The sequence below is a fragment of the Amblyomma mixtum genome, chromosome 1 (genome assembly GCF_055824585.1).
Source record: "Amblyomma mixtum isolate Tamu chromosome 1, ASM5582458v1, whole genome shotgun sequence".
NCBI classification, from domain to species: Eukaryota; Metazoa; Arthropoda; class Arachnida; order Ixodida; family Ixodidae; genus Amblyomma; species Amblyomma mixtum.
The window spans coordinates 180,373,797-180,400,211 of NC_143012.1; the positions used below are offsets into that span (position 1 = coordinate 180,373,797).

General features: G+C 48.0%; 1 protein-coding gene and 1 non-coding gene across 5 annotated transcripts in view; both read left to right on the top strand.

The window, feature by feature from the left end:
* Positions 1 to 25,308, top strand: part of trc (Serine/threonine-protein kinase tricornered) — an 84,782-nt gene extending 59,474 nt beyond the window's left edge. For all 4 annotated transcript variants that reach the window (XM_089560230.1, XM_089560214.1, XM_089560205.1 and 1 more), the window contains exons 5-10: positions 458 to 612; positions 3,828 to 3,930; positions 6,548 to 6,609; positions 12,643 to 12,760; positions 18,708 to 19,019; positions 20,400 to 25,308. In XM_089560230.1, coding sequence (XP_089416356.1) covers positions 458 to 612; positions 3,828 to 3,930; positions 6,548 to 6,609; positions 12,643 to 12,760; positions 18,708 to 19,019; positions 20,400 to 20,533 — 884 coding nt within the window. In that variant the 3' untranslated portion in view covers positions 20,534 to 25,308. The remainder of the gene's footprint in view (positions 1 to 457; positions 613 to 3,827; positions 3,931 to 6,547; positions 6,610 to 12,642; positions 12,761 to 18,707; positions 19,020 to 20,399) is intronic.
* Positions 5,090 to 5,163, top strand: TRNAT-GGU (transfer RNA threonine (anticodon GGU)). The gene has a single exon. It is a non-coding gene; the product is annotated as a tRNA-Thr (tRNA).
* Positions 25,309 to 26,415: the final 1,107 nt, after the last annotated feature.

Here is a 26,415-nt window from a genome sequence, read left to right on the forward strand (position 1 = left end):
AATAAATAAATAAATAAATATCGGAGGTGCCTTACTGGCTGGTGTTTGCATAGCTGCAACAGTCATTTTGCTTCAGTTATGCTTTTGCACTCTACCAAGCATAGTTGAGAGAAGTAACACTTTGATGCTTGCCTGTGTTGCTACAGCACACAGCTGAATCAGCTGCTTCTCACTGGCCTGTGCTATGCTTGAAGAACTGCAAATTATGGCACCAAGATGCATTCACTGCGCAGCCATGCTGTTTTGTGGAATGCATTTGGCTGTGAGCAGCATTTTGGGGTGCCTTTTCCCACGACCTGGTGTTACGATCTCTCACACCGTCTTGGAGGCCGGTGCAAAGCGCTCTTGTTAACTGCCACACAGCAGGCTTGTTCTGGCTGTCTTTGCGTAGTGACGTTGAGTGCCCCTGGGTGGGTGAGGCTTGGCTTCATTCAGTCGGTCGTCCTGCCTCTGCCAGGGGACATGATGACGCTGCTGATGAAGAAGGACACCCTGTCGGAGGAGTGCACGCAGTTCTACATTGCGGAGACGGCCCTGGCCATCGACTCCATCCACAAGCTGGGCTTCATCCACCGCGACATCAAGCCGGACAACCTGCTGCTGGACGCCAGGGTGAGGGGGGGGTGGTCATTCTCTGCCCTGCTGCTCTGGTCGTACGCTTCTTTTGTGGGCTCGTGTTTGTGCGTTCTTGGCGGCGAAGCATTTACGTGAGGAAGTTAATCCCTTTGTACTTGCTAGCATGACATCGCAGCGGGCGGCTGATGAGAGGGGATTAACCACGGCTTTATCAGTTATTGGCTGGGAGGCCTCCTTTGAACGGTATCTGCCGCATCTATCGTAAGTTGTACCTGACTATATCGATGTTGATGCGCAAACTTTCAGTCAAGAAATGCATACTTAGCCTCCGTCTCGCACTTCCGAGTGCGCAAAAAAGTCTTGGCATCATGTGTTTGCCCGTTGGTTTGTCACTGCACGGATCCTACACCATCTGTCGAATAGTACCAAAACTTGGCGGTTTAACATTCACAGTACACTCTACAGACTGTGGTAATTTGCACAGTTAATTTCAGATATGTTTGCAGCTTGCAGAATTATGTCACTTTTGATCACAGAAGGCACAGGTGAGCTTGGTGAGGACAATTTGTTGGCCGCTAAACTTTCATGTTTATCGACAAAGGACTGAAAGTGCCATGATGGTAAACAAAACCGACAAGCTTATGTGGTGAGGGAGGCCACATTAAGAGGTGCAGCAGGGGAAAAAGAAAAGAACGCTGGAGAATAAAGAAAAGGAATACCAGCATGCAAAAAGAAGATAGGCAGAAAGCTAACTGATGTCACTTCAACCAGAACTTGGACACAGGACTGTTGACAGCATTCAAGACGTGTATTTCGAAGACGCAGCTGTACTGACGGTACAAGCAAGTTGTTTAAATAAAAGTCCTTACTTATTTCCTTCTGCGCTGCTTGGGATGCGTGCGACTATTTGCGGCTTCTCCATTTTTGGTTTGTGTGCATGTTACACGGTAAAAGCTCGTTAATTTGAACTTCAAGGGGCTGAAAAAATTGTCTGACTGATCCAAATTCGAATTTCTGAATGAACCCGAAAAAACTGACAAGAGCCACTTGCATCACGGTGAATTTTTTTGGTGAAAGACTGCGCATGGTCGTTTTAGATGAGAGCAGCGTGAGAGTGACAGTTTTTCACATTTTCGTCAACGTTTTACTATGTGCATACTTTTAGAAGTGTCGGAGCAGTACAGCTTCCACATGATAAGGGTCTTCGCGGCATTCGTCAAGACGTGACGTGGTAGCAGCGGAGCCCCCTCACTAGTGGCTGCATCATGTGTGAAGCTTGACTACACAAAGAGCGAATGGCATGTGACAAGCACACAGTTTTGGCAGATTGGAAGAACCATGAGGTTGGAAATGAGAGAAATGTCCAGCTGCACCAGTCAGTATCCTAAATTGCGCACAGCGGGACTCGGTTGGCTGGGTCATGTGGAGCCGATAGCTGCTGTTGCTGTGGGCTGGCGCGGAGCTCAGGAAAGTGAAACTGATACTACCGTATTTACTCGCATAATAGGCGCACTCGCGTAATAGGCACACCCCCAGTTCGGTCGCGAAAAATCAGATTTTTTTATTTCCGCGCATAATAGGCGCACCCTGAACTTGGCACTGTGATCAATACTGTATTTGCGCGATTGCAAGCCGATGCCTCCCCACCCCCACAATCATTATTTTAACAAAGTTTTTGCTGAACTTCCTACTAGTCCTCACTAGTGCTGCTGCCGTCACAGATGCTACGGACCCACAGCACGTACAATGACATCGCGTGGAACAGCTGCACACAGTTTTCAGGGATGCTCACTTTAAATGTCTGTTTGGAAAGCTTCATCTCCAGCCGGAAACCTTCCCGACTAGACCGCAAAAACCGCGGCGATAGGAGTCACATACGAAAATTTATGCATGCCGCAGTCGCAACTGCCGCACTTCTCGTCCACATTGAATTTCCGGCCTGCCGCACGCTTGCCGTGTTCGAGATCCAACTCCCAGCCGTGTAGCTATTAAGGCGCTTGTCCGTTGTGCTAAAATAGCAACGTTAGGCGGCAGCGCAAGAAAGCCACAACTACGATGAACTAACACGCTACGACAGATACCCGCCCTTTGACAGAAAAAAACTGGAGCTGGTGATGCTGATGTTGATATGGATAGCGAAAGTTCGCGGCGGACGAAAAAGTTGATGATGATGAGCTTGGCCTTGGGCGCCATCCATGGGCGGCACCTGGAAGCTCCTGTGCGCTTGTGTGGCCTCCGCGATCAAGCGCGCGTTGCTTGCAGCCGGAGCCGATCGCGGAGGCCACGGCGTGTGCATTTCGAAGGTTATTCCCATGTGGGTCGTGGAAAGTTTGGGTGTGGCCCTTACACGGATATTTTTTTAAATTATTTCCTTCGGGAAAACAGGATGCGGACCCGTACACGGGTGCGTTTATGCAGTATGTTCATTTTTGCAAGTCGAAAAATTTCCGGAAATTTTACCCCGCGTAATAGGCGCACCCCGAACTTTGAGCCGGATTTTCTGGAAAAAAAGTGCGCCTATTATGCGAGTAAATACGGTAAGCGATCAGACATTGTTGGTAATGGGCTGTATGTTTTTGGTCATGCCTGCTGTGGCACACACATCAGAGTTGAATGGGCAGCCTAGCAGCATGCAATTCAGATTTGTGGAGGGCTATTTTGATGGTCAAATGCTGTACCAGTCGTACTTGGATGTAGCTTTTCTTCAGTGAGCCATTTGCATTAACCAGTGCGAGACATCTGGCATCCGAATTAATGGGCGTCCAACTCCATGGGTTTACTTAGGCATTTGATGAGACTGCACCAGATGTTTGGAACACCCAGATTTCAGAATTAACGGGGGGTCGAATTAATGAGCTTTTACTGTGTTGGGTCGAGTTGTCATTGAGTTTGTCGGTGGTTTTCTAGAATGCGAGCAATCTCGGCACACTGTGTGTTCTTCTTGCCACTGCGATAACATCAAGAAGTAAGCTGCCTGCATTTTCAATCACAAATAGGTTCTCGTATCCACGTAGGCAGCCTCATTTGCCTCCTTTGGATGGCATCACAGAACACCTCGTGATCGTGCACGAGATGTTGCCACGTCAGTGAGCTTCAGCTGAGTGGAGGCCTGCCATCTTTTTTATTGAAATATGCAAAATGCCCCTATCGTCACTCACACTGCTGAGTTTGCAGTGCAAGGCACACATGCTCACCTGGTGGTCGTCATGTGTTGGACTCATTGTTCGCTTTGTTGCCTGTGTGTGTTCCAGGGGCACATAAAGCTCTCGGACTTTGGGCTGTGCACGGGCCTGAAAAAATCTCACCGAACGGAATTCTACCGGGACCTCTCACAAGCCAAGCCATCGGATTTCAGTGAGTGCATGCCCCTCTTGTGCTTGCTGAGGCATAGTACAGTACTAGTTTTTTTGGTACTACAGAATCATCATTACTATGGGTGCTGGGATAAATGAAACGCAGGCTCGACCTTTCATTCAGTTTTTTTTTTCTCTTTTGTTTCTAGTTTGTTACTGTTCGTTTCCCTTGTGGGCATGTGCTTGTATGCGGCAAGCGTTTCGACTCTCTGACCCTCGTCAACTGCTTTTGAGTGTGTGATGCTTAAGTTTGGTCTACATTCAATTGTGTGCTGTGTTTAGATTGGATTTTTCCGAGAGTTGCATTTGCATTCTGCAACAATAACACTGCTTCAGCGAACTTTCCACCACAACGAGGCATTATTGGTTTTGAGTCGATGTCCTCTAGATTGAGCAATGTGTGAAAATTACTGCCACAACAAATTACTTTTCTCAAGTTGTTCTTACTTCAGCTGATTTTTGAAGCAGCAAGGCTAAATTTTGTCTCAAAAGCCAAGGAGCAAAATTGAACGCATCGAGCAACCTGGGTCTCAATCCAACCCAAGTGACCCAAGTTCTACCGGTGGCAGCACCTGTCGTCGCAGGGCAGTGGCGGATGTCTTGACTGCTGCACCATTGGGCCAGGAGGGGTATGAGGACTCCCAGGGATATATGAATGCAAAGAATGACCAATTTCGCATATGTGGGCTTGAATCCATTGTCACTATCTGAGCAACTTCCGTCCGTGAGCAATTGATCCGAATACTGGAAACGAAGTGAAAACCGAAGTGCCAGCACACCTAATTTGCATTTGGCTAATTACACAAATTGACCATAAATTTTTTTGAAGTCAGAATTCAGGGCAAGGCTGGTAGTGATGTCCCATAGTCGGATACAAGTCAAGAGAAAAGCGGCTTTTCCCCATCAAAAGACCCCTTTCCTGCCAGTGGTGTCGGCCAATTCTCATGAACCTGCTAGCATGGGTAGCGTGACAATGCAGGGATTAGCTTGTATAGCTTTCCTTTGTAGCCGTATGGCTGCGCTTGGGTGGATGCCAATGAGTAATTACTCCCTTATTACAAATCTACTTCACCTTGGGGGATTCCCCTAAACATTTGACCAACACTCTTCCCACTTCGAGTTACTGATCAATTCGCTCTCGCCCTACCATAAGCTTACCGTCCTGGTTAGCTCAATTGGTAGAGCGACTGCTCTGGTGAAGCGGTGGTCCTGGGTTCGAACCCCGGACCAGGACGAATTTTTCTTTAACTACGAAGTTTCTGAGAAAGCTGTTTGGCTTTCCTTTGTGGCCGTATGGCTGCGCTCGGGTGGATGCCAATGAGTAATTACTCCCTTATTACAAATCTACTCCACCTTGGGGGATTCCCCTAAACATTTGACCAACACAATACAGGGAGGTTACTGCCCCGACATAGTAGGGAGGGGCCTATCCCTTCTCATCTGCCACTCCCTGCATTATCGCGCTAGCAGGGTCATGAGGATCCGGCCGACACCATTGGCTGGAAGGGGGGTCCTTTGACGGGGAAAAGCCACTTTTTGCTTGACTTTTATCCAACTATAGTTGAAATCATCGAATGGAAATGGACATGGGTAGGGTATGCAATGCAATATGGGGAGCAAGTAACTGAGCAAATAACGGATTTGATAATTCGACTTTCGTGTAATTTGGACGTTTTACTGAAGTTAGGCTGATGATGATGATTTTAGTGCTGCATCCCAGTTTTGCTTGAAGTTTCCACGGTGTTTCTTTAGTGGAGAGGTTTCACTGTGCCGATAAGCTGACTACAGTGGTTTCCAGCGGTGCATTACTTGCAACGTGCTAGAGGCACGTTTAACAGTACGTTTTGCTGGGCTAGTTGGTGTGACATTGTGTTCAGGAAAGAAAAAACAGCGCTAAATTCTACACAAACCACACAGAAAGACGGACAGGACGGGCGCTGACTCCAACTAAGTTTATTGAAAGCCACATGTAGCATATATATAGCCCGAAGAAGGTGAACGCATGCGCATTTCCCACATGGCAACAACACCCACACACACACGGACGATAACTTCTCATAATCGCGTATTTTTTAACAATCTATGCTCACTTCCTCGAAGGGAGATAGAAGTGGTGCTGACGCACATGCCACCCCTCTCTTTGATAAAAAAGGCTTCTGCCAGTTCGCGAGCTAATCTATCTTTACTTCTGGTTAGAATTTTAATCTGTTCAAGTCGTGGTGCACAGTGCTTTTTATTTTCATCAATGCAAGAGCGGCAATGGGCGGGAAGGTTTTCGAACGAAACCGATGCGTTCCCCGGCACGCTCGTTGACGCACGTGTTCATGTCAAAAGTGGCAGAATCAAGTGTAGGATGTCGCTAGCACCACTTCCTCTTTCTTTTATGTGCTGTCGGGTTTGGGAAGCCATTGTTTGTTGTGACAGCGTTTTCTGATGAGGAATCCTTTCATTAATCCCATGAATTTTATTTTATCAGCACTGAACTGTATTTTGTCATTAATGCTGCCAGACTGCGCAGCTGTCTCAGGTCCACGGCTTGGATGCATGTTGTGCCCTTCTCGCAGTAGTGACGTAACTGGCAGCTGCCAAGAGGTAATTGTTCTCATTCTTGCTTGCAGCATCAAATCCAATGGACTCCAAGCGGCGAGCAGAGAGTTGGAAAAAGAACCGGCGGCAGCTGGTAAGTCTGGCCTTCATGCATTATTTTTCGAGGCAGCAGTGAATTGCTGTGGCGTGGGAAAACAGTGATGCAGTAATTGAGAGGACGAAAGGTGCGAGCGACACATCGTCATTGCTGTTGTTTTGTCCCTGTCCTTCCTTTCATGAATGAATTTGTGTTTTTTCCTGTTCAAGTAGAAAAAAAAAAAATGGAAAATGCAGTCAGGTGCAGTTCTGCTGTCTGTCTAAAAAGAGGTACTGTGCTATCCGAGCTCGTGCAGTGGAAAATGGCCAACAGTGATAAGAGCTTGCAATAATACAGTTGAAACTCGATATAACAAAATTGAAGGTGCCCGGTGATTATGTCCTTATAGCTGTAGCTTCTGTAGCCCATGTTGGCAGAGCTTTCAACAGGAATTGTATTCCTTTTGTTATGTCCATTATTTCTTTATAAACCGTTTCATTATAACGAGGATTGACTGTACGTAATAATCCGGAGAGTTGGCCAGTTAGTGCGCATAACGTTATGCATGTATATATGTGAAATGCCGTCACTGTATGCCAATTGGTGGAGGATATCAGGTCTGCCATTTAAAGCACCTTCCTTTAGTTCTAATACTTCTCTACTCAAACCGGTTGTTTGTCTCCCTTGACGTTCGAATTATTGTGTTTCCAGTGTACAGGCAGCTTGGCTTTTCATGGTGATGTAGGAGGAAATGCAAGTCAGGTCTCCAAAATTGAGTGGTCAGCTGTGATGCACCTGAAATTTCAGTCACAGTTATGTGTTGGCTTTATGGGATGTGTGATGGTGCCGTGCTAAAGTTCCGAAAAATTCACTTTGCCCAAAATTTTTGTGTCTAAAATATTGGTTGATGACTCTAGCAGCCATTGCATATCACCAATGGAGTCATGCATAAATGCTTGCTTAAAGGGACACTGAGGAGAAATTGAAGTTGGCTTGTATTGACAGAATACCAGCTCCTGATTACAAAAACGCCACTCATACTGACAACAAAGCTCTTGTAACGTAGAAAAGAGCAAGAACCAACATACAGGTATCGCCGCCACAGGCCAAACTCGCAAGTACAAGCGTCATGACGTCATATAACAAAACAGTGTTGCTGGAACCAATGGTTCTAGCAACGCTAGGACACGAGAAGCACAAATCACTGAGGCGCAGCCAATGCGTGCGCAAATCTCCTTGACGTCGCCAGATGGCGCCACGTGCCGGGCAGCTACGCGCTCGCCTGAAGCATCGGGACCAATCAGCGCCTGCTCGCCGGCGTTAGGCGGGCTCCCGGTATTCCGCTAGCGGTATCAAGGTACACGGTATGCTAAAGGTGTCTATTTGCGAGAACTTCGTTGACGACTTCGAGAACGAGATCCATCGTAACGCTGGCAAAACGCCAGTGCAAACGTAATCGAAGCGACTGTAGCGACGGCCGCCATAGCCGATAGATGCCTTCAACGTGCGGCCGGCGGTAGCTTTCTTTTCGGCTGCTGCTAGGCCGCACTGCTGGCAGCCAGAAATCACGGAGTCTGCATCACGTCATGTTTCACGTCACTTAGTCCTCTGTCGTCATAGCCGAATCCCAAGTTTGAATCACAGCGGCGGGAAAAACCTTTTCAACTTCGAATCCAAATTTCTTAGAAATAAATGCATTTTTCGCTGCCGGCCAAGTGGCAACAAAGCCATGACATGCCGAACTATCGGATTTTGCTATAAAAAATATATTAATAGTGCTCTCCTCAGTGTCCCTTTAACAGCTGGCTTGTGTGTGCTTAAAGGGACACTGAGGAGAAATTGAAGTTGGCTTGTATCGGCAGAATACCAGCTCCTGATTACAAAAACGCCACTCATACTGACAACAAAGCTCTTGTAACGTAGAAGAGAGCAAGAACCAAAATACAGGTATCGCCGCCACAGGCCAAACTCGCAAGTACAAGCGTCATGACGTCATAGGACAAAACAGTGTTGCTAGAACCAATGGTTCTAGCGACGCTAGGACACGAGAAGCACAAATCACTGAGGCGCAGCCAATGCATGCGCAAATCTCCTTGACGTCGCCAGGTGGCGCCACGTGCCTGACAGCTACGCGCGCGCCTGAAGCACCGGGACCAATCAGCTCGCTGGCATTAGGCGGGCTCCCGGTATTCTGCTAGCGGTAACAAGGTACACGGTACGCTAAAGGTGTCTATTTGCGAGAACGAGATCCATCGTAACGCTGCCAAAACGCCGGTGCAAACATAAGCGAAGCGACTGTAGCGACGGCCGCAATAGCCGATAGATGCCTTCAACGTGCGGCCGGCGGTAGCTTTCTTTTCGGCGGCTGCTAGGCCGCACTGCTGGCCGCCAGAAATCACGGAGTCTGCGTCACGTCATGTTCACGTCATATTTCACGTCACTTAGTCCTCTGTCATCATAGGAGAATCCCAAGTTTGAATCAGAGCGGCGGGAAAAACTTTTTCAACTTAGAATCCAAATTTCTTAGAAATAAATGCATCTTTCGCTGCCGGCCAAGTGGCAACAAAGCCATGACATGCCGAACTATCGGATTTTACTATAAAAAAAATATTAATAGTGCTCTCCTCAGTGTCCCTTTAAACTTGTACAGTGATTAAGGGTAGCTTAATACAGCGCATTCTATATTCATCTGTGTGGGTTTTAAAAAATTCTCCTGCTCAAAGTACAGTCAAACCTGGATATATTGAACTCGAAGAGGATTGCAAAATAGTTCAGTATATTGATAATTCAGTATGTAAAATGTGGCAGATTATAAGGTTATCTGCAACCTAGAAGCAAGAATCTGTTGCATCCACATTAGTGGTGCATTTCTTGTAGTGACGTGCCGCTCACCGGTGTGCTGGAAGCACATAGCTCGTTAGGCGTTGCTAGGCCTAACCTACTTCGCATCAAAGCAGACGATGCTTTGAAACTAGCCATTGCTTATCATAAGATGTCTAACCTTTTTGCCAGGACCCCATAAATAGAACAATCAGTCATTGAGGTTAAGACGTGGTTGGCTTCTGCAATACTTTTGGCAGCAAAGCATGCCAGGTGAGGGCCACCAGTAGGCTTTATTGATTTAGGTTCGTTTTACCACCTCACACCGATTCAGAGTGGAGACTGAATACAAGTTACTGAAGGCCACCCTCAAGCACACCCTATTTCACCTCGTTGTCACGCAGTTTCAGATCACTTCAGCTGCCAGCTCCTTTCCAAGGCAACGCAGCCAGGCAGTCTCCGTGTGCTAAAAGTAATCGAAGAGTAGCACCACTTTCAGGGGCACAGCATGCCATTTGATATATAGAATGACCAGCGATATTTGAGTTCGCTGTACTGGGAGACCAGCCTGTACTTTTACACAGGATTTTCAAGAAAACAATCTGTGTATTTGGTGTTGAAAATATCCAGTTTCAGTATACTCAGGCTCGACTGTACTGGTCTCTTTAGGCGCAAACACTGATGTCAAGGTAGCTTATGAGGGTATATGTTTTTTTTTTTGGCAAGCAGTTTAACTCTCGAACTTGCCTGGAATGTCTGGAATCGGCGAAAAACTGCAGTCGGCTGTGGTACGACTTCTGTCAAGGCGACAGAATGTGGTGCACTGCGAGGCAACCAGTGTCGTTGCTTGGAGGGGGGGCTGGGTCTCCCAGTTCCCCGAATTGCTCAGCCTCTCAAATTGGCAGCTCTGCTCGCCTTGACAGAAATTGTACTGCAGCCGACCGCAGCTTTTTGCCAATTCTAGGCGATCCAGGCAAGTTCCGATGTTTATATATATACTACTTGTGTAAGGGCCGCACTTTGTTTTTTTTCTTCTGTTTTGACTGGATGCGGCCCTTACGTTGGACCGGCATTTTTCCATAAAATTTTTCCGTCTGCAGTGGAGCCCTGGTTATGCATCCCTTTTTTATGCCATGAAACACATTTTTATGACGAATTAGCGCAGTCCTTGCTAATCCTTCAAGTATATAATACATTGAAAGTATGGATGATAGGACGCATGCCTGACGACCGGGCACGAATTAACCACCTAAAGTAAAACAGGTTGCTAGTTCGGATTACTGGCAAATGTCACGTGATTAAGTTAACAATGTTTTTGCCGCGGATGCCCCTCCTGCCTGGGCCATGTATATGTATGGTCTGCAGTATCTGCAAATAAAATAAATAAAAAAAAAATTAAAGGTGCACTGAAGAGGATTCTGAACATGTCTTCTTGCCGCGGGAACTCGATCCACACGTTCCTAGCATTCTTAGAAACAGTGACTTATTGCCCTGTGTGGCCGATTTCCCCAATTAAAACGTATTAACGTCCGGCTCCCGCCTTTTTTTTTAAATTCTGCCTCGTACGGTGGGCGAAGTCGACCAACGCGTGGAGCGCCTTTCACCCAGTCCCGTGGAGGCTTTGCTTTCGCTTTATTTTGTTTTTTAGGTTTCGATGAATAAATAGTTTCATTCGCAGATAATATAGCCGCAAAATAAGCCCGAAGAAATAAAAATACGCGCGGACTATTTGCTACTACGGACTACTACGTATTACTCCGCCGATGGCAGAGCGGCAAGCCGCCACGGGACTGGGTGAAAGGCGCTCCACGCGTTGGTCAACTCCGCCCACCGTACGAGGCAGAATTAAAAAAAAAGGCGGGAGCCGGACGTTAATTCGATTTAATTGTGGAAATCGGCCACACAGGGCAGTAAATCGCAGTTTCTAAGAAAGCTCGGAACGTGTAGATAGAGTTCCCACGGCAAAAAGACAAGTTCAGATTCCTCTTCAGTGCACCTTTAAGGTCGTCCGAAGGTCTAGCGCTCGAATGACCAACGGTTCAAAGCAGTGCGTCACGTGTGCGATCCGTGGCTGTCAGTGTGAGGTGGTGTTCGCCTGGCTTGCTTTTCGGCGTGCTTCACTGTTGAAGACCTTGCGGAAATCAATTACATGTTCATTTTAATGTGAGTTGATTGTGTGATAGTAAACTGGCAACAAGGTTAGGCCTTTTGTAGTAAATCATGACTAGATTCATTGCACTTTCGATGTGGCTTCGATGTGAAGCATGCTAGGCCTAATGATACCGGGCAAGTGGCGCGCTGCTGTGGCGCCCAAGCTTGACGGATGGCGCAATGTCACAAAGAAACGCACCATTAGCGTGGGTGTACCCCATTAAGTTTTTTTTTTTTCTCAGCATAACATTTTATCTTTTGTGGTGTGAACACTGAGTGAACAGGACAAGTTAACAGCTCTGCGGCACCTCATGTTCATGGTTCCAGGCGAAGTTCGACGTGCAGGGGACAACACGTGCATGGTCGTACTAAATGTCGTAGGCAGTTGTCATCTATTAGCCCCCAGTGTAATGTACCATGAGGGCAAAATTATGCACACGTGAAGCATTTCTTTTGGCTGACCTTTTTTTTTTTTTCGAAATACTAGCAGCCAAGTTGTGGGCCACCCCTTACATCTTACACAGGGGTGGCCCTTACGTGAGTATATATGGTGAATAAAAACGTAGACCTTCATAAGCTACGTGACGTCAGTGTTTGATTCCAAATAGGCCAGTAGTTTGAGCTTGATAATTTTTTGCAGCCCAAACAGATAAATATGAAACGCGCTGTACATGCTGCGTTCAGTTGCAGTACTAGACTCCTGTGCCCAAAATAAGTAAATATGTGCCACATAGTTTATAGTCGGGGCCAGCCAGGAATTTCAAGATTTAGGCACGCTATGAGTGGTGTGCCATCTGTCTCTGGGACGATAATGTCAAAATCCTGTCTTCTGGCGACCGTTTTGCTTTCTTCTCAATCGGTACGCTGTCCTGGTGTCGGGGCCTCTTCGCTCCCTCTTTTGTCGGTCCTGTTCGGCTTACAGCAGAGTTTCGAACTCCCCAGAAGGCCGTTTTTGGACTGAGACAGAATGTCTATGTGGTGGGCTCTGCGATTTTAACCCTTAGTAGAGACAGAGTGGGGATGGGCCGTCATCTGCTTCGCGTGCATGTGTTGCATGCTGTGCACTGAGCGGAGCATGTCTAATGTTGACGGCATGTCACTGCTGTTGTGCGTGTGCAGGCATACTCCACGGTCGGCACCCCCGACTACATTGCGCCCGAGGTGTTCCTCCAGACGGGCTACACCAGCTCCTGTGATTGGTGGTCCCTGGGCGTCATCATGTACGAGATGCTCATTGGTGCGTCTCACCTTCAGTCTCTTTCAGTGCTGTCGACGAGGGCAGCAGTAGTAGTCGATTGGCGTGCCTTGTGAGACTACTGCGCTGTGGGCTCAGGATTGTTGTTTCAGCACCTTGGGTTGTGTGGACACTATGGGCTCTGAATATGGACTGCATGCTTTTTTGTAATTCGATTCATGTTCAGATTGAGCATTTACAGTGAAACGTCGTTAATTTAGACTTCAAGGGAGGGGAGAAAACGTCCAAATTAACCGAATGTCGAAAATCGAATGGCCTGCCCAGAACTGCCAAAAACTATTCATGTGAAAGTAAAATTCATTTGGTGAGAATGAAGACAATGATCTTCTGCTTTCAAGACGGAAACTGCGCGACAGTAACTATTTTTTTTTCTACAGTTTCGTCCAATGTTTTAATTTGCGCTCACCCTGAGGAATATCACAAGCACAACTGCTCCACAATTTTAAGGGTCTCCGTGACTTCTTTCAGTGTGTGATGCTGTAGCACTGGAGCCTGTTCGCATGTGGCATCTCATAAGGAGGCTTCAACACACAAACCTCCGGAGAGCACTTAATGAGCATGGAGTTTCGGCACGCTGGAGTGACGTAAATACCACAGGGACAGAACCAAGGGGGACATGCATTCACTCCAGAGCTACAAGGCACCATAAAATTAAAAAAAATAATAAAATACAAAATAAAGATCAGTGACAGGGCAGTCATCGTTCTAATGACATGGCAGATATAGCTGTTAGCTGATATGCATGTCTGGTAGCCTCTGTCACTGTGGACAGGCAATGAAGCTCTGAATACTGAGCCTGAACCCTATCACTGGCTATTGGAGCGGGCTTGGCGATTGTCAGCTCACCTGTTGCGCGCAGCTCAGAGGGGAGGGGGAAACAACGTACAGTAAAAGCTCGTTAATTCGACACTGACGGGACCGCGAAAAATTGTCGAATTATCCGACTGTCGAATTATCGAATGGACAAGAAAAAAAAACGAAATGTGCACACGACTGTTCTTACGTCGCCGCGCACGTGAAAGTGCGTGGCGCGAAACGACTGCACCATGTGTCTGCGCGTAGGCGACTTGGTGTAGAGAGAGGAACTCGAGTGAGACACAGTGGGAAGCATCGTGCCTGCATGCTCTGCCGAAGCGCGATTGGTGGCCCCGAGAGGGACTGTTGAAAAAAAAAAGCTGCCAAAGGAGCTTTGAGAGAAGGGGAGGAGGAGAGGCGGCGTTGGGCGAGGAGACATATGCAACGCCAGCCCGGGATCAGTCATGTGCCCCTATATGACATACCTTTACTTGGTAAAGAAATTAGTCATCACTGTCTGCTTTTTCGGGCGAATTTGAGCAGCGACAATAGCACTAATCGCTGCAAGGTGCTCCGTGGCACGCGCGCCATTGGGAACGTCTTCGCAGAAGTCCTCCAGCACGGACAGTGCTTCTGCGGCTTCTTTAACAGTGCACTTGCGCTTCGGTGGCTGGGGCAGCTGTTCACTATCGTCTTCGGATGAATCATCGTTGCCGGTGCTTGTTACATCCTGAATTATGTCATCCTTGGTCAGCTGTCCAGCGACTGCGACACCATCATCGATGGTGATATAATCGGCAAGCCGCACGGAACAAGGCAAGACATTTTCGAAGCAGCTGTCGTCCTCTGCAGTTGCGTCAGCTGTCTCACATGGCAGTGTGTCTGCGCAGCAGTCCGGTGGTACAAAACCGCTATGCCTGAAGCAGTTGGCGATTACTTCTGGGGGCGTCCTGGTCCACTCATGAGCCAGAATGTTTAAAGCGCTGAGGAGCGTAAGCTCGTATTTTTTCCCCGCTTCCATGCACAGAAGCATGCGCTGCAAGACGTGCTTTCTGTATTTGCTTTTGACGAACTGAATTATTCCCTGATCCATGGGTTGTAGGGCTGCGGTAGTATTTGGTGGGAGAAACACCAGCTTGACCCATTCAAGGCCCGACACCTTGCAGTGGGCACTGCAATTGTCTACCACCATGAGGACCTTGCGCTTCTCCATTCCAAAATGCCGGTCAAGCTGATGCAGCCAGGTCTGGAAAATGCTGGATGTCATCCAGGCCTTCCTGTTAGCTTGATAATTAACAGGAAGGTGCCTCGCGTTCTTAAAGCATCTCGGCTTTTGTGCCTTCCCAATCACTAGGAGCGGCAACCGCTCTGTTCCAGTCATGTTGGCCGCAAGTAAAATCGTAATCCTTTCCTTGCTGCGTTTTCCTGCTCTGCACGGGTCACCTTTGAAAGTTATCGTCTTGTCCGGAAGAGCTTTGAAGAACAGCGCTGTTTCGTCTGCGTTGAATACGTCCTTCGTGTCATACGCAGCCAGATGTTCAGGCAGCCCGTTGGTCCGCCACTCCTCGATTGCTTCTTCGCTCACGGAGGCTCTTTCGCCACACACACTCTTGAACGTCAGGTTGTGCCGGCTTTTAAAACGAGCGAGCCAACCTTCGGAGGCTTTAAAATCTTCGACGTTCATTTTTGCGGCGAATCTCTCAGCCTGTGCACAAATTAGTGGCCCGCTCACAGGGAGATAGGCCTCTCGTGCGTTTGCGATCCATCGCAGTATGGCTTCTTCGAGCTCTGGGTGGGCCGCCGTCCGCAGCCTTTTTCTTTTAGCATTGAAGCTTTCGCTGTCGAACGCCTCCAAGATACTTTTTTCATTTTTGACATACGTGGCCAATGTTGTCCTCTTCACTCCATACTTTTTCATCACGTCTTCGCGTGAAACGCCGTCTTTGAGTGCCTTCAATATTTGCACTTTTGTGTTCAGGTCTTTCGCTTCATACTTCGGCTGCTTTGCTGGTGTCGCCATCGCAGCGGCAAGACGCGCGGGCACAGCACGCTATACACTCACACGCAGCACAGTAAAACAAGTAGACGAAGCGTCACCGCAGATGCAAAAAGCACATGGCGACGACACACGCTGAGGCGACTCAACTGCGCGAAGCATGCAGCGGCAGGATGCGCAGGCACAGCAAAAACGTAGGCGAAGCAAAGACCGTAGACGAAAAAAGCACGCGGCGACGACACACAATGAGGCGAGACTCGACTGCGCGAAGGTAGGGCTAGGAAAGAACGCACTTCCGGCTGCCCTCGCTTCCCTCACGCCGCTTATCACCGCCCTCTCTCTCACACTGCTGATGGCGATGGCAGTACGGATGGCATACGCTGCCCTTTTTTTTTCAGCTTCACACTAGCGCCGCTCTGGGCCGTTTTTTTTTTTTCATGCTTCCCACCCTCGCGCAGTGAAATGCGAAATGGCGGGCTATGGAGCTACGTCGAATTAACCGATTAGTGCAAAAATTTCGTCGAATTAACGAGAGTTTCGCCCCATAGACTCCTTTATGTAACTGTAGGGACCTCGCGTGCTTGTCGAATTATCCGATTTGCCGAATTAACGGGGGTCGAATTAACGAGCTTGCACTGTAATGTACTGTTCACGCCCGGGGATGAATATTTCGATGCTGTCTTGTCTAGCAGGTCGTACCGTGTCATGGCACTCTTCTAGGAGCCGATCCGAATTAAGTGGTGCACTAGGGCGCCGAATAAATGAGCTTCCAATGCCATAGACTGACATGGGCGTTTGGCGGGATCTCTGCGATAGTCCGAATTATCTGAAATTCCGAGTTAATGGGGCTCAACAAGGTTTTACTTTAATAACATCTGATGCCTTCAGCTACAGTCGACTCCCGATGATTTGGACTTGAAGGGTGTTAAGAACTTATTTGAATTGCCATGTCAACTTGCATGTCGGCCAGCGACCTGCTTTTTTCAAAATGGCATTGCCCAAACTGGGGAGAAGGGGCTGGGGGGTTGACCATTATGTGAGTCACGGCCACAGTGAGGTGCGAATCCTGCTATGAACTCAGAAGCAGAAGGGATAAAAGCATGCCAATGACTCAAACGCAGCAGGTCCTGTGTTCTGGCTTCTCAAAAGGCCATTTCGGCGTTTTTTTTCTGCCTCCTCTGGTTTACTGCAACTTTACGGCACATCTCTGCAGTCTGGCGGTCCTTTGTGACAAATTTTGCAGTGGGGCGGTGTTTTGTTGCTGTGAAAATGAATTTTAAAATTTCTCATTTTGTGGTTTCAGTCGAGGAGATTTCTACGGCAACCATGCATGTGTGATGTCACTGGGTACATGGCTGTCGACATTCCCTCTAGGCTTGCTGAAGATTAAGCTGGCTTTTGGTAATTTCCAACAAATAACAACCCAAGCTCTCACTCACAGTTGCCAGTTTGGCCACTCAATGCACACATGATGTGCGGTGACAGGACGGTCTGCGGTGACGCCATCATTTGATTGAAACCCACTTTCGGTTTCCTGGTTCTTGATCTTTTTAAATACTTCTTATTTTGAAGGATGGTTTTCTGTACCGGAGAGAGGGGACTCTAAGGAATGTGATGTGATTAACAACTCAAAATGTTCAAAAAAGCACCTGGAGTTGGCCTTTAAGCCTTCGTGGACTGTGGCATTTGCACCGTTTCTGTGCAGTGGTTTCATGCACCGCACTTTTTTCATGAGAACCGCATGAAAATTCCCGGATAAGGCAGGTACGAAAAAATACCACGGAGGTGGCAGCTACAGCGTGTTATCACCACACTGACTGCACACTCTCTAGAGGCTGTTGTAAAAGCGAAACTTCTTCTAGTTGCTCGGCCAGGCGCGTGTTATACCTCTCAGACTTGGAAGTCTGCTGTTGGCCGCATCTGTCACATTAGTTGCAAAGTACCAGAATTTATTGGCAGCATGGGAGTTTGACTTAGCTGAAAAGTGCTTCGGATACTGAGTGAGAGTGCCTCTTTGCATGCGATAGTATCTGCAACCTTTTGGTGTGTCCGAGGAGGATTACTGCCTAAATGTATGACCTCAGTGATGCTACAGACACAGTGGGTGTCTACCGAACTTTGACAAAGCATAACGAAGGTGTCTTTGCCTAGCATCTTCTCTTGTGAGTCCCTCTGAATGACGCATGTTCAAGCCCGGCGCAGTCCCAGTTACGAGTTTCTCACCACAGCGCAGCTGCTCTTATATATGCAGCACTATGCTGGTCAAGAGCATCTGTTGGTCAACCTAAAGGACATTTAAAATTTTTTTCCAATTATAACCATTATGTGCGACAAAAAAAACTAGGGACGTGCATGTGTTTGTGTGACAATGTTCAGGGCGTGGGAAGGGGAGAGGCTGGGAAGAGGAGAGGTTAAGACAACTGGCTGTGAGGAAGGGGGCAGTAATTGCCACAAGGGTTGGTTTTTGAGAGAAAGGAAAGATGGGGTAACCAGCTCACTTCTTGGTAGACACCTCAACCATACCGTGAGGGAAAGGATGAAGGAGGGAAAGAGAAAAGGAAGAGAGAGGTGCTGTAGTTGATTGGGGGCAAAAGAAAAAACAAGCTCTGTGCATGGGAAAAATGCTGAACGGCTTGTTTGTTGGAATTAGGGTCACTGTTTTCTTGCTGTGATGTTTTCTTTGTACCTGCTTGTTTCCATTGTGACTATTGTTTTTTTATGAGTGAAAGCAGCAGAACCAACATTTGTCTTGCTGCTGATGGTGCAAACAATGCACCTAACTAATTCCATGGTCTCTGTAGCTTGGCCGCTAGTGTGTCCTGAGTAGTGTTTGGAAAACCTTGGTTCTATTTATTTATTTATTTACTGTACCCTCAGGGCCAAAGCAATCACAGAGGGTAGTGGGTCTCACAGGACAAAACAAAACAATCAATACAATACAGTGAATGTTATGAATGTGAAGCCTGTACAGGGTTTTCTGTGACATCAGTGTTTGGATGAATATCCGGTCACGGATCTTTCTGTAACATCTCCAGCTACGCATTGTACGGAGGTGAAAACTGCTGACTTAGTTTTGGTGGCTGAGTTGATGGTGGTGGCCGAGTGTTCCATGCCCCCCCCCTGTGGAAACGCGTGCAGGCTACCCGCCCTTCTGCTCGGAGACGCCCCAGGAGACGTACCGGAAGGTGATGTCGTGGCGCGAGACCCTGGTGTTTCCCCCCGAGGTGCCCATCTCGGAGGATGCGCGGGCACTGGTCCAGGGCTTCTGCTCGGAGGCGGACCGGCGCGTTGGGGCCCAGGGGGGCCTGGCCCAGATCCAGGCACAGCCCTTCTTCCGCGGGGTCGACTGGGAGCACATCCGCGAGCGGCCCGCCGCCATCCCCATGGAGGTCAAGAGCATCGACGACACCTCCAACTTCGACGACTTCCCCGACGTGGACCTCAAGATCCGTGGGTGTTGTCTTCCCAATCTTCTCGAGCACTTGCTCGCGCTTGCTCATTGTGTTGTTGGGCTGTGTCTTGGCATTACGATAAATTCCGTTAAGATGAATCCAGTTATGAGGAATTCTTGGCTAAGTTGAACATTGTGGACAGCAGCTTTTAGTGCGAAAGCACTCGTACGCTTACCAACACCAGCCAAAAGAATCTTGTCACTGTACGAACTTGTGCCATTGCCTAGCAACCCGAGTTACTACCCAAATTTAACCCAATTACTCGGGTAAGCTCGAATATTATTGGGGGAGCGTCAGGCCAGCTCTGCGATAGGTTGCTCTGTATGGGGTAACTTTTGTCACACAATCCTTACCAGTGGCTGTGACAGGAACAGCCACCTGCCAGTGCAGTGGCGCATCTCTTCACCACTGCGCTGGTAGTGGTATATGAGGACTCGCCGCCATCTGTGAATGCTGAGTAGAGAATGGCCTACTCTGCTTATATGGGCATTAAACCACTCAAGATATCATGTCATACCCTCAAGGCGGAACTTAAGTGCCCCCTCCTATTAAAGAATGAGCGCCTGCTTTCGCACGTCAACTCTGTTGAACTACGATAAACCACTGCCAATTTTTTCACCAATATGAACTAGGACTGTACTGCTAAATGCAGTAAAAGTAATAAAACGCTTCTTTGCAAGAAATTGCACCCCCACAAGATAGTTTACTTGCACCTCTTGTGGGGATGTGCTTTTTTTGCTGTTGTGTATAGGAAGGGGACCTTCGCTCCTTCCTGCGTGTGGTGCACAGATCTGATATGGTGAGATCCCATCCTCGGGCTCGCGTTACATGTTGCACATTGCCCCCGTTGGACTCCAGTTCACAAAATTTCCCAGGGATTTCTTTTTTTTTTTTGATTATGCTAATTGAGGGGCACTTTTGTGTGCATGGCACCCGCATGCCGGCACTTTGCAGCTGCTCTGTGCCACTCGGAGCTATGTGGAGCTCTGTACATCAAGTATGCATCCCAGCATTGCTCTACCAACGCCAGCCGTTAAGGCCACATTTCCTGCTCGCACGTTATCGTCGGCGTATTAATATGATTGAGTGCAAGAGGAAAGAAAGACTGAGAGAGAGAGAGGCAACAGGTGCCATGCATTAAACTGATTTGTTCTCTCCTCGCCTGTTTCCCTTATCGTGCGTGTTGCACCAGAGACACGTGTGCCTTATACCAACGGATGAACTATCATGCATCACGCACTCCTACCATGCACCTGTACTCAAAACTCACTAAACACTCCAACAGGCATTGGCATTTTGCAAAACCACAGCTGTTGCTGAAGTCCATATTACCACAGGGGTGAATAACTGGTGACATTTTTTGCCTCCCTGTGTGCAGCGTGCGCTCCTCCTGCAACGCCCAACAAGGAGCACGCGGAAGCCGGCTACAAGGACTGGGTCTTCATCAACTACACATTCAAGCGCTTCGAAGGGCTCACACAGCGGGGCGTCAAGCCTCCCAAGAAGTGCTGACCGGTGCAGCCGTGCGACGACGGGCTGGGCAACGTGCACGAACACTCGAAGAAGAGCGGTGTGTGACTGCACGCGACTCCCAGACTTTTTCTGCGGCGTGCAAGTGCTCTTTGCACCTGCATGTGTCGTCGCCATCTTGTTTCGCTTGCCGCTCGTGGATCTGTTTGTTGGGGCGCAGAAGAATGCGTTTGTGTGTGTGTGTGCCGTGTGAGCGTTGCTCTGCAGAGGTGGTCTGGTCCGCTGTGGTCTAGGACACGTTCGTGTAAGTCTTTGTCTGTGCATGTGTGTGCGTGTGTGTGTGTGGTAGGCAGGGTGATACTGTAGGTGTGGCCACTCAAGTGTGTTGACTAGGGTGTGGAAGTTTTGGACAGGGAGCCCCCTAGTGGCAGATGTTGGAAGTTGGCAGGTGCACGTGTCCGGGGCTAGCCTGTGACGCCAGTGTTTAGGTGAAGGCGATAGTGAAAGGAAAAAATGCATATTCCGAGGAAGAAATGTTCTGAAAACAAGGTGCGTTTAACTAATGATGGAAGAGTGACAGGGAAATGATTAGGGTTGGGAGCTGAACTAGCCCGGCTGCGCATCTGGTGTGGACCGGTTAAAGCACGGTTGAAGTGCGCGATCTCTCGACTCAGCCATGCACACTCCTGCATTCCTTTAGCTTTGCTGGCAAGGTGTTTTTGCGACGCTGTTAGTGCTGCAGGTCGTTTGTTTGTGTGCACTTCTGCATTCCCCCCTCGCCGTTTACGGATGCAGGAACTGCAAGGCGGCAGCTAGAACGGTAGTGCACAAATGTCCGCAGCGGATGAGGTGAACGGTCTGTCCGCACTCAGTGCACTGCCCGACTGCACATGCAGTGCCTGTCATAAAGTGCAATAAGCTCTCTCGCTAACATTATATTTCATTTCAATGAGCCCTCAAGTGGGCTGAGTGTGAACAGTGGGTGCCCGTGCTCTTTTTAATGTCCTCATCAGCTGCGTATTGGTCAGGGCGAGTGGTGAAGGGAAGGGATGTCTCTCTCGTTGGTAGAGGCTGTAAGAAATTGGTGCACAGTGTTGCCAGCGGGTTTTCGTACATTGTCACTGGTGTGGTGAATGCCTTGCCACTCTCTTGTGCCACGTTTTTCTCGTTTAGTTGTACCGACAGGCCCATTGTTTTTCTGAGCAGCGGTAATGTCTAGGACACATTTTGCCACGCCTCTTTCATTTGAAGCCAACTCTTGCCTGGCACTGCTTTTTTTTTTTTTCTGCTTTGAAGAGCCTGCGTTGACATTGGCATGTATCAGTTGATGACGAAGACACATTTGCCATCTAAGTCTTGGCCGGACATTACGGAGGCATCCAGCGTTCCACTCTGGGTGTCTTTCGGGGATTAACTGCGAGTCACACTATGACACATCATGGCCTGATTTCTAGTTTATGTCATGTTTAGCAGCAGGATAGGAGGCATGTCTTGAAGTCGGCAGACAAACAGGCCAACTCTGGATTTCTTGAGCGAGCCCGGGTGATTTTGATCCTTGAAGGTCCACAGGCTTCCTTGCGGGTTAATCTGTTAATCTCACTTCTTGGAACTTTTGAAATCCACATGCACCATTTTCAGGTTGTGGGCTCAGAGACTGAAAAGTCTACTACATGCTGCACTAGGAATGCTTTGCACTGGAACTTATCAGTACCTTTCTGAGGGTAATACCAATACTTATATTGCTTTGTAGCAGCCTTATCATTCATGACATAGCATGCCCTCCAATGAGCAAGTTTTTATCGCAGGAACAGTGCTCCATTTGAAATTGCCAGTGCAGCAAGGTTCGATAGCTGTGTTTTTCTCGTACGACCATTGCACACTGACACCAAGTATGTCACGCCATCATCAGCTGAGCACAGTGCAGTGAAGGTATTCATATTCCTGTCTGCCAATTTTTGAGGTGCATACAGAGGGCACTGAAGCCAATGCTTGGGTATCACAATTGCTGTTGGGGGAAAGGCACTTATCCAAAAGGTGTTGTTGTCACCTTTCTACCATTTCTGTTGTGCGATGGCTGCACCATCATTGCTATGGCCGCGTGTTTGTGTCTTGCACTGCCTGCTTTTTGGTTCTTCCGAGGAACGCTAAGCTAGTTTCTACTCTGTCCAAAAATTCGTCATCAAGACAAGAGCATTGGATATTAGGTTTATGAAATCTTGCATGCAAATCATTTATGGTTCAGCACTTGTTTACGTACCGGTGTACATAAACCGGTGGAACGGTGGAATTTTTTTGGGATTGCGTTTCTGGTAGATGGCACTTCTGAAGTCTCTCAAACTTTCAAAGTTAGTAATATTTCAGGAAGGGATAAGAGTCTTTCTTGTGAGCCCTTATGGGTGCTTCCGGTTTGGTGAATCACAGCACGGCATACTTCTCGGTGAGTTATCCTTTGAGCACGTCTGCAGGCAGAACCGGTGACGTGGACTGTTTGCCACAGACAGTGGTTACCATGTCATGCTGTCGGTAACTTTTTTCTTTTTGTGTTTCATTGATGGAAGAAAACAGAGAAAAGAAAAATAAAATGTTTCAAGCAGTGGTTGGCTGGTGCTTGAGCCAGCCACTCACTGCCTCTGAGTCAAAGCCAGTTAAGAGTAAAAAAAAAAAAAAAAGTGTCCCTTAAGTTCCTTGCCAACTGAAGTTGATTTTGAAGGAGAGCATGGATTAGGGTAGTGGTTACTTGGATATTTGTTGCTTTCTCTGAGCTCAAGTCAGTATGACATAGCTACAGATAATTCCATTAGGTCATTTAATTAATGCTACTGTCTCACAGGTGCAGTGCTTACTAGAGCAGTTGTAGTTTCAGAGATCTTCAAAGTATTGCTTCTGCGTAGTTGTTTACCTTCAATTGAGCTGAACTTTGCAAGGCTGGACTCTGTTGCTGCCTTGGCTGTTATCATGAAGTCCAGTCATGTCCATTTCTGCATGAATTAATTGCAGATGTATCGGCTTGTTCAGCCTAAATAATCATGCAACTCATACATGAATTGCATCGAAGAAGCCAAGGAAGCGTTGTTAGAAACTCGTTTCATTTATGTCAAGCACTTGTAGAAACTTCACATGGCCTACAAACTGTGTGAATGAAAGACAGTGACAGGCTTTTCAAAGCTACCTTGAAAATGTTCTTAGGACATCCAAATTAGCAGCAGTAGATTTGCAGTTGCTAGTCTGTACAGACTTCCCTCAATTGCCATTACTATATCGTCGTGAAGGGTTGGCAGTGGCTTGCTGGGCACAGGAATGTTGCCAGGGAGTGTTGTGGCATGTTGATGCTCGTAATGTTGCGGGGCCCTGCAGGAATTTTAAAGTGGCTTCAAGTCGTGCAGTGGCCTTTGTAATTTGCATATGGTAGGCTGTGGTGAGACTGACCACATTTAATGCTGACTGAGTAAGCCAGAGCTGTCTTAGGACGTGCATTTCTGGAAGGTTGGGCCAAGGAAAATGGATGATTGATGAGCCACTGTGGACTTTCCGATGCCCTGGCTGCTTTCGAATATTCCTTTTATCAACCAAAGTTTTCAAGCGTTAATAAACTGCCGCTGGGTGCATGCGAGAGTTGTACATATGTTTTCCCTTTGCTGCAACTCCTGCTGGTTGTGGTTGCGATGTACGTTTTCCCTCTGTGGTGGTATTATTTATTGATTGTGCTCTCGTTGACCATGTTCATGATTTTCTCTTTTTTTTTTCTTTGTGCTTCTCCGAGGTAGTGTGTTTGAATGTAACTTTGTGTTTAGGTATACCTTGCAAATACGCATTTGTTGTCTTTTCTTTTGGTGGTTTTTAATGTACTTGCAAATGTTTCCTTGCACGTGTGCCTAGACGGTTGCCTAATGAGCAGTGCTGCATAGTTCTGCAGTGTGATCACGTCCCTTCCTTTCTCCTGTGACTTGTCGCTGAGGCTACAGCCGATTGCAACTCTGCAGTGTGATGGCTAATAGGTATTCTAATGATTGCAGGAAATGACAGTTTAGATGGATCAGCTTTTTCAAGCCACTTTGCTACCCCGCAAACAACATAGCAAAGTGAGCCCTACAGCTTCAAAGCCACCTACTCCAACATGAAAGCATTGAACTGGATATCAGGTTGGGCATAAATTTAATTCCAACATGTCATAACTTCTGGTAGGTAAGAAGACCTTGGCAAATATTTCTCGACATGTGTACTAATTCCATTGCTCTTAACAGTTGCATCTACCGTCTCCTAGGCGGTGCTGTCGTGCGGTACTTGCAGCATTGTTGATTGAGTCTCCGCTTGCACACAAGGTTGAGTGGTGTTAAATGTCTCTGTGTGTAAATTTTCCTTTGGCTGTGCCGAGTCGTATCGATTTTAGCGCGTTATAGCGTTCAACTTGTTCCCTGTGGCTGGAAAGTTCAGCCACGCTGTTTATTTTTGCTTTTTGGTGTTATGATTTTTACATAGCGCATAGACTGTGTTTACTCTCAACATTTTTTTTTATGTACTACTTTGTAAAGCTTGTTCCTTTATTTTGTGTGGTGTTATGTACAGTACCTTATCCTTGAAGAGATTTTTTTCTTTGTCCGTTTCCTATCGTTAGAAGCAGCAGTCAATGTAACTGGTTTGCTGTGGCACTATGTGTTTCTGCAAGGTAGCGTTGCTTTTGTAGCAGCGCATTGAACTTTCCCTTTACAATACCGGTTGTCTTCAAAACTGCAAGTATAGTTGATTTTTAAAATTATGATTGCTACATAGCGTTCTAGTTTAGGAGAAAAAAATGACAATAAAGATCATTCATGGAAGAATTCTGCCATTGTAGTGCTTATCATTGTTGATATCCTTTGTTGTGGGCCAAGCTGGCCCTCCACCCTGCCTTTTTTAGTGCGCTAGCACAAGATGCCTTGCTAGCGAAAAAGCTGTCCTGTCTTGGGGTGAAGCCACGGGTAAGCAAGCCCAGAGGAGCGTCGCGCCTGGTGCAGCCAATGAGGGGAAGCTCCGGTAAACTTGGAGGAATGCTGTGCCAAAGCCTCGGGAGTTACTCGGGCAAACTGGAAGGATCTGGCTAGCTGCAGCCAATGGGAGGAAGCTCGTGTAAACTTGGAGGAACGTTGCGCCAAAGTCTCGGGAGCTGCTCGGGCAAGCTCAGAGGAGCTTCGCGCCAGCTGCAGCCAATGGGAGGAAGTTTGTGTAAACTCGGAGGAGCGTTGCACCAGACTCAGGAGTTACAGGGGAAGACTTGAAGAAGCTTCGCGCAAGCTGCAGCCAATGGGAGGAAGCTAGTGTAAACTTGGAGGAACGTTGCGCGAAAGATTCGAGAGTTACTCGGGAAAACTCGGAGGAGCTTCTCGCCAGCTGCAGCGTATGGGTGAAAGCTCGTGTAAACTTGGAGGAACGTTGTGCCAAAGCCTCGGGAGTTACTCGGGCAAGCTCGGAGGAGCTTCGCGCCAGCTGCAGCCAATGGGAGGAAGCTCGGGTAAACTTGGAGAAACGTTGCGCCAAAGCCTGGGGAGTTACTCGGGCGAACTCGAAGAAGCCTCGCGCCAGCTGCAGCCAATGGGAGGAAGCTCGGGTAAACTTGGAGGAACGTTGCGCCAAAGCCTGGGGAGTTACTCGGGCAAGCTCGGAGGAGCTTCGCGCCAGCTGCAGCCAATGGGAGGAAGCTCGGGTAAACTTGGAGGAACGTTGCGCCAAAGCCTTGGGAGTTACTCGGGTGAACTCGAAGAAGCCTCGCGCCAGCTGCAGCCAATGGGAGGAAGCTCGGGTAAACTTGGAGGAACGTTGCGCCAAAGCCTGGGGAGTTACTCGGGCGAACTCGAAGAAGCTTCGTGCCAGCTGCAGCCAATGGGAGGAAGCTCGTGTAAACTCGGAGGAACGTTGCGCCAAACCCTCGGGAGTTACTCGGGCAAGCTCGG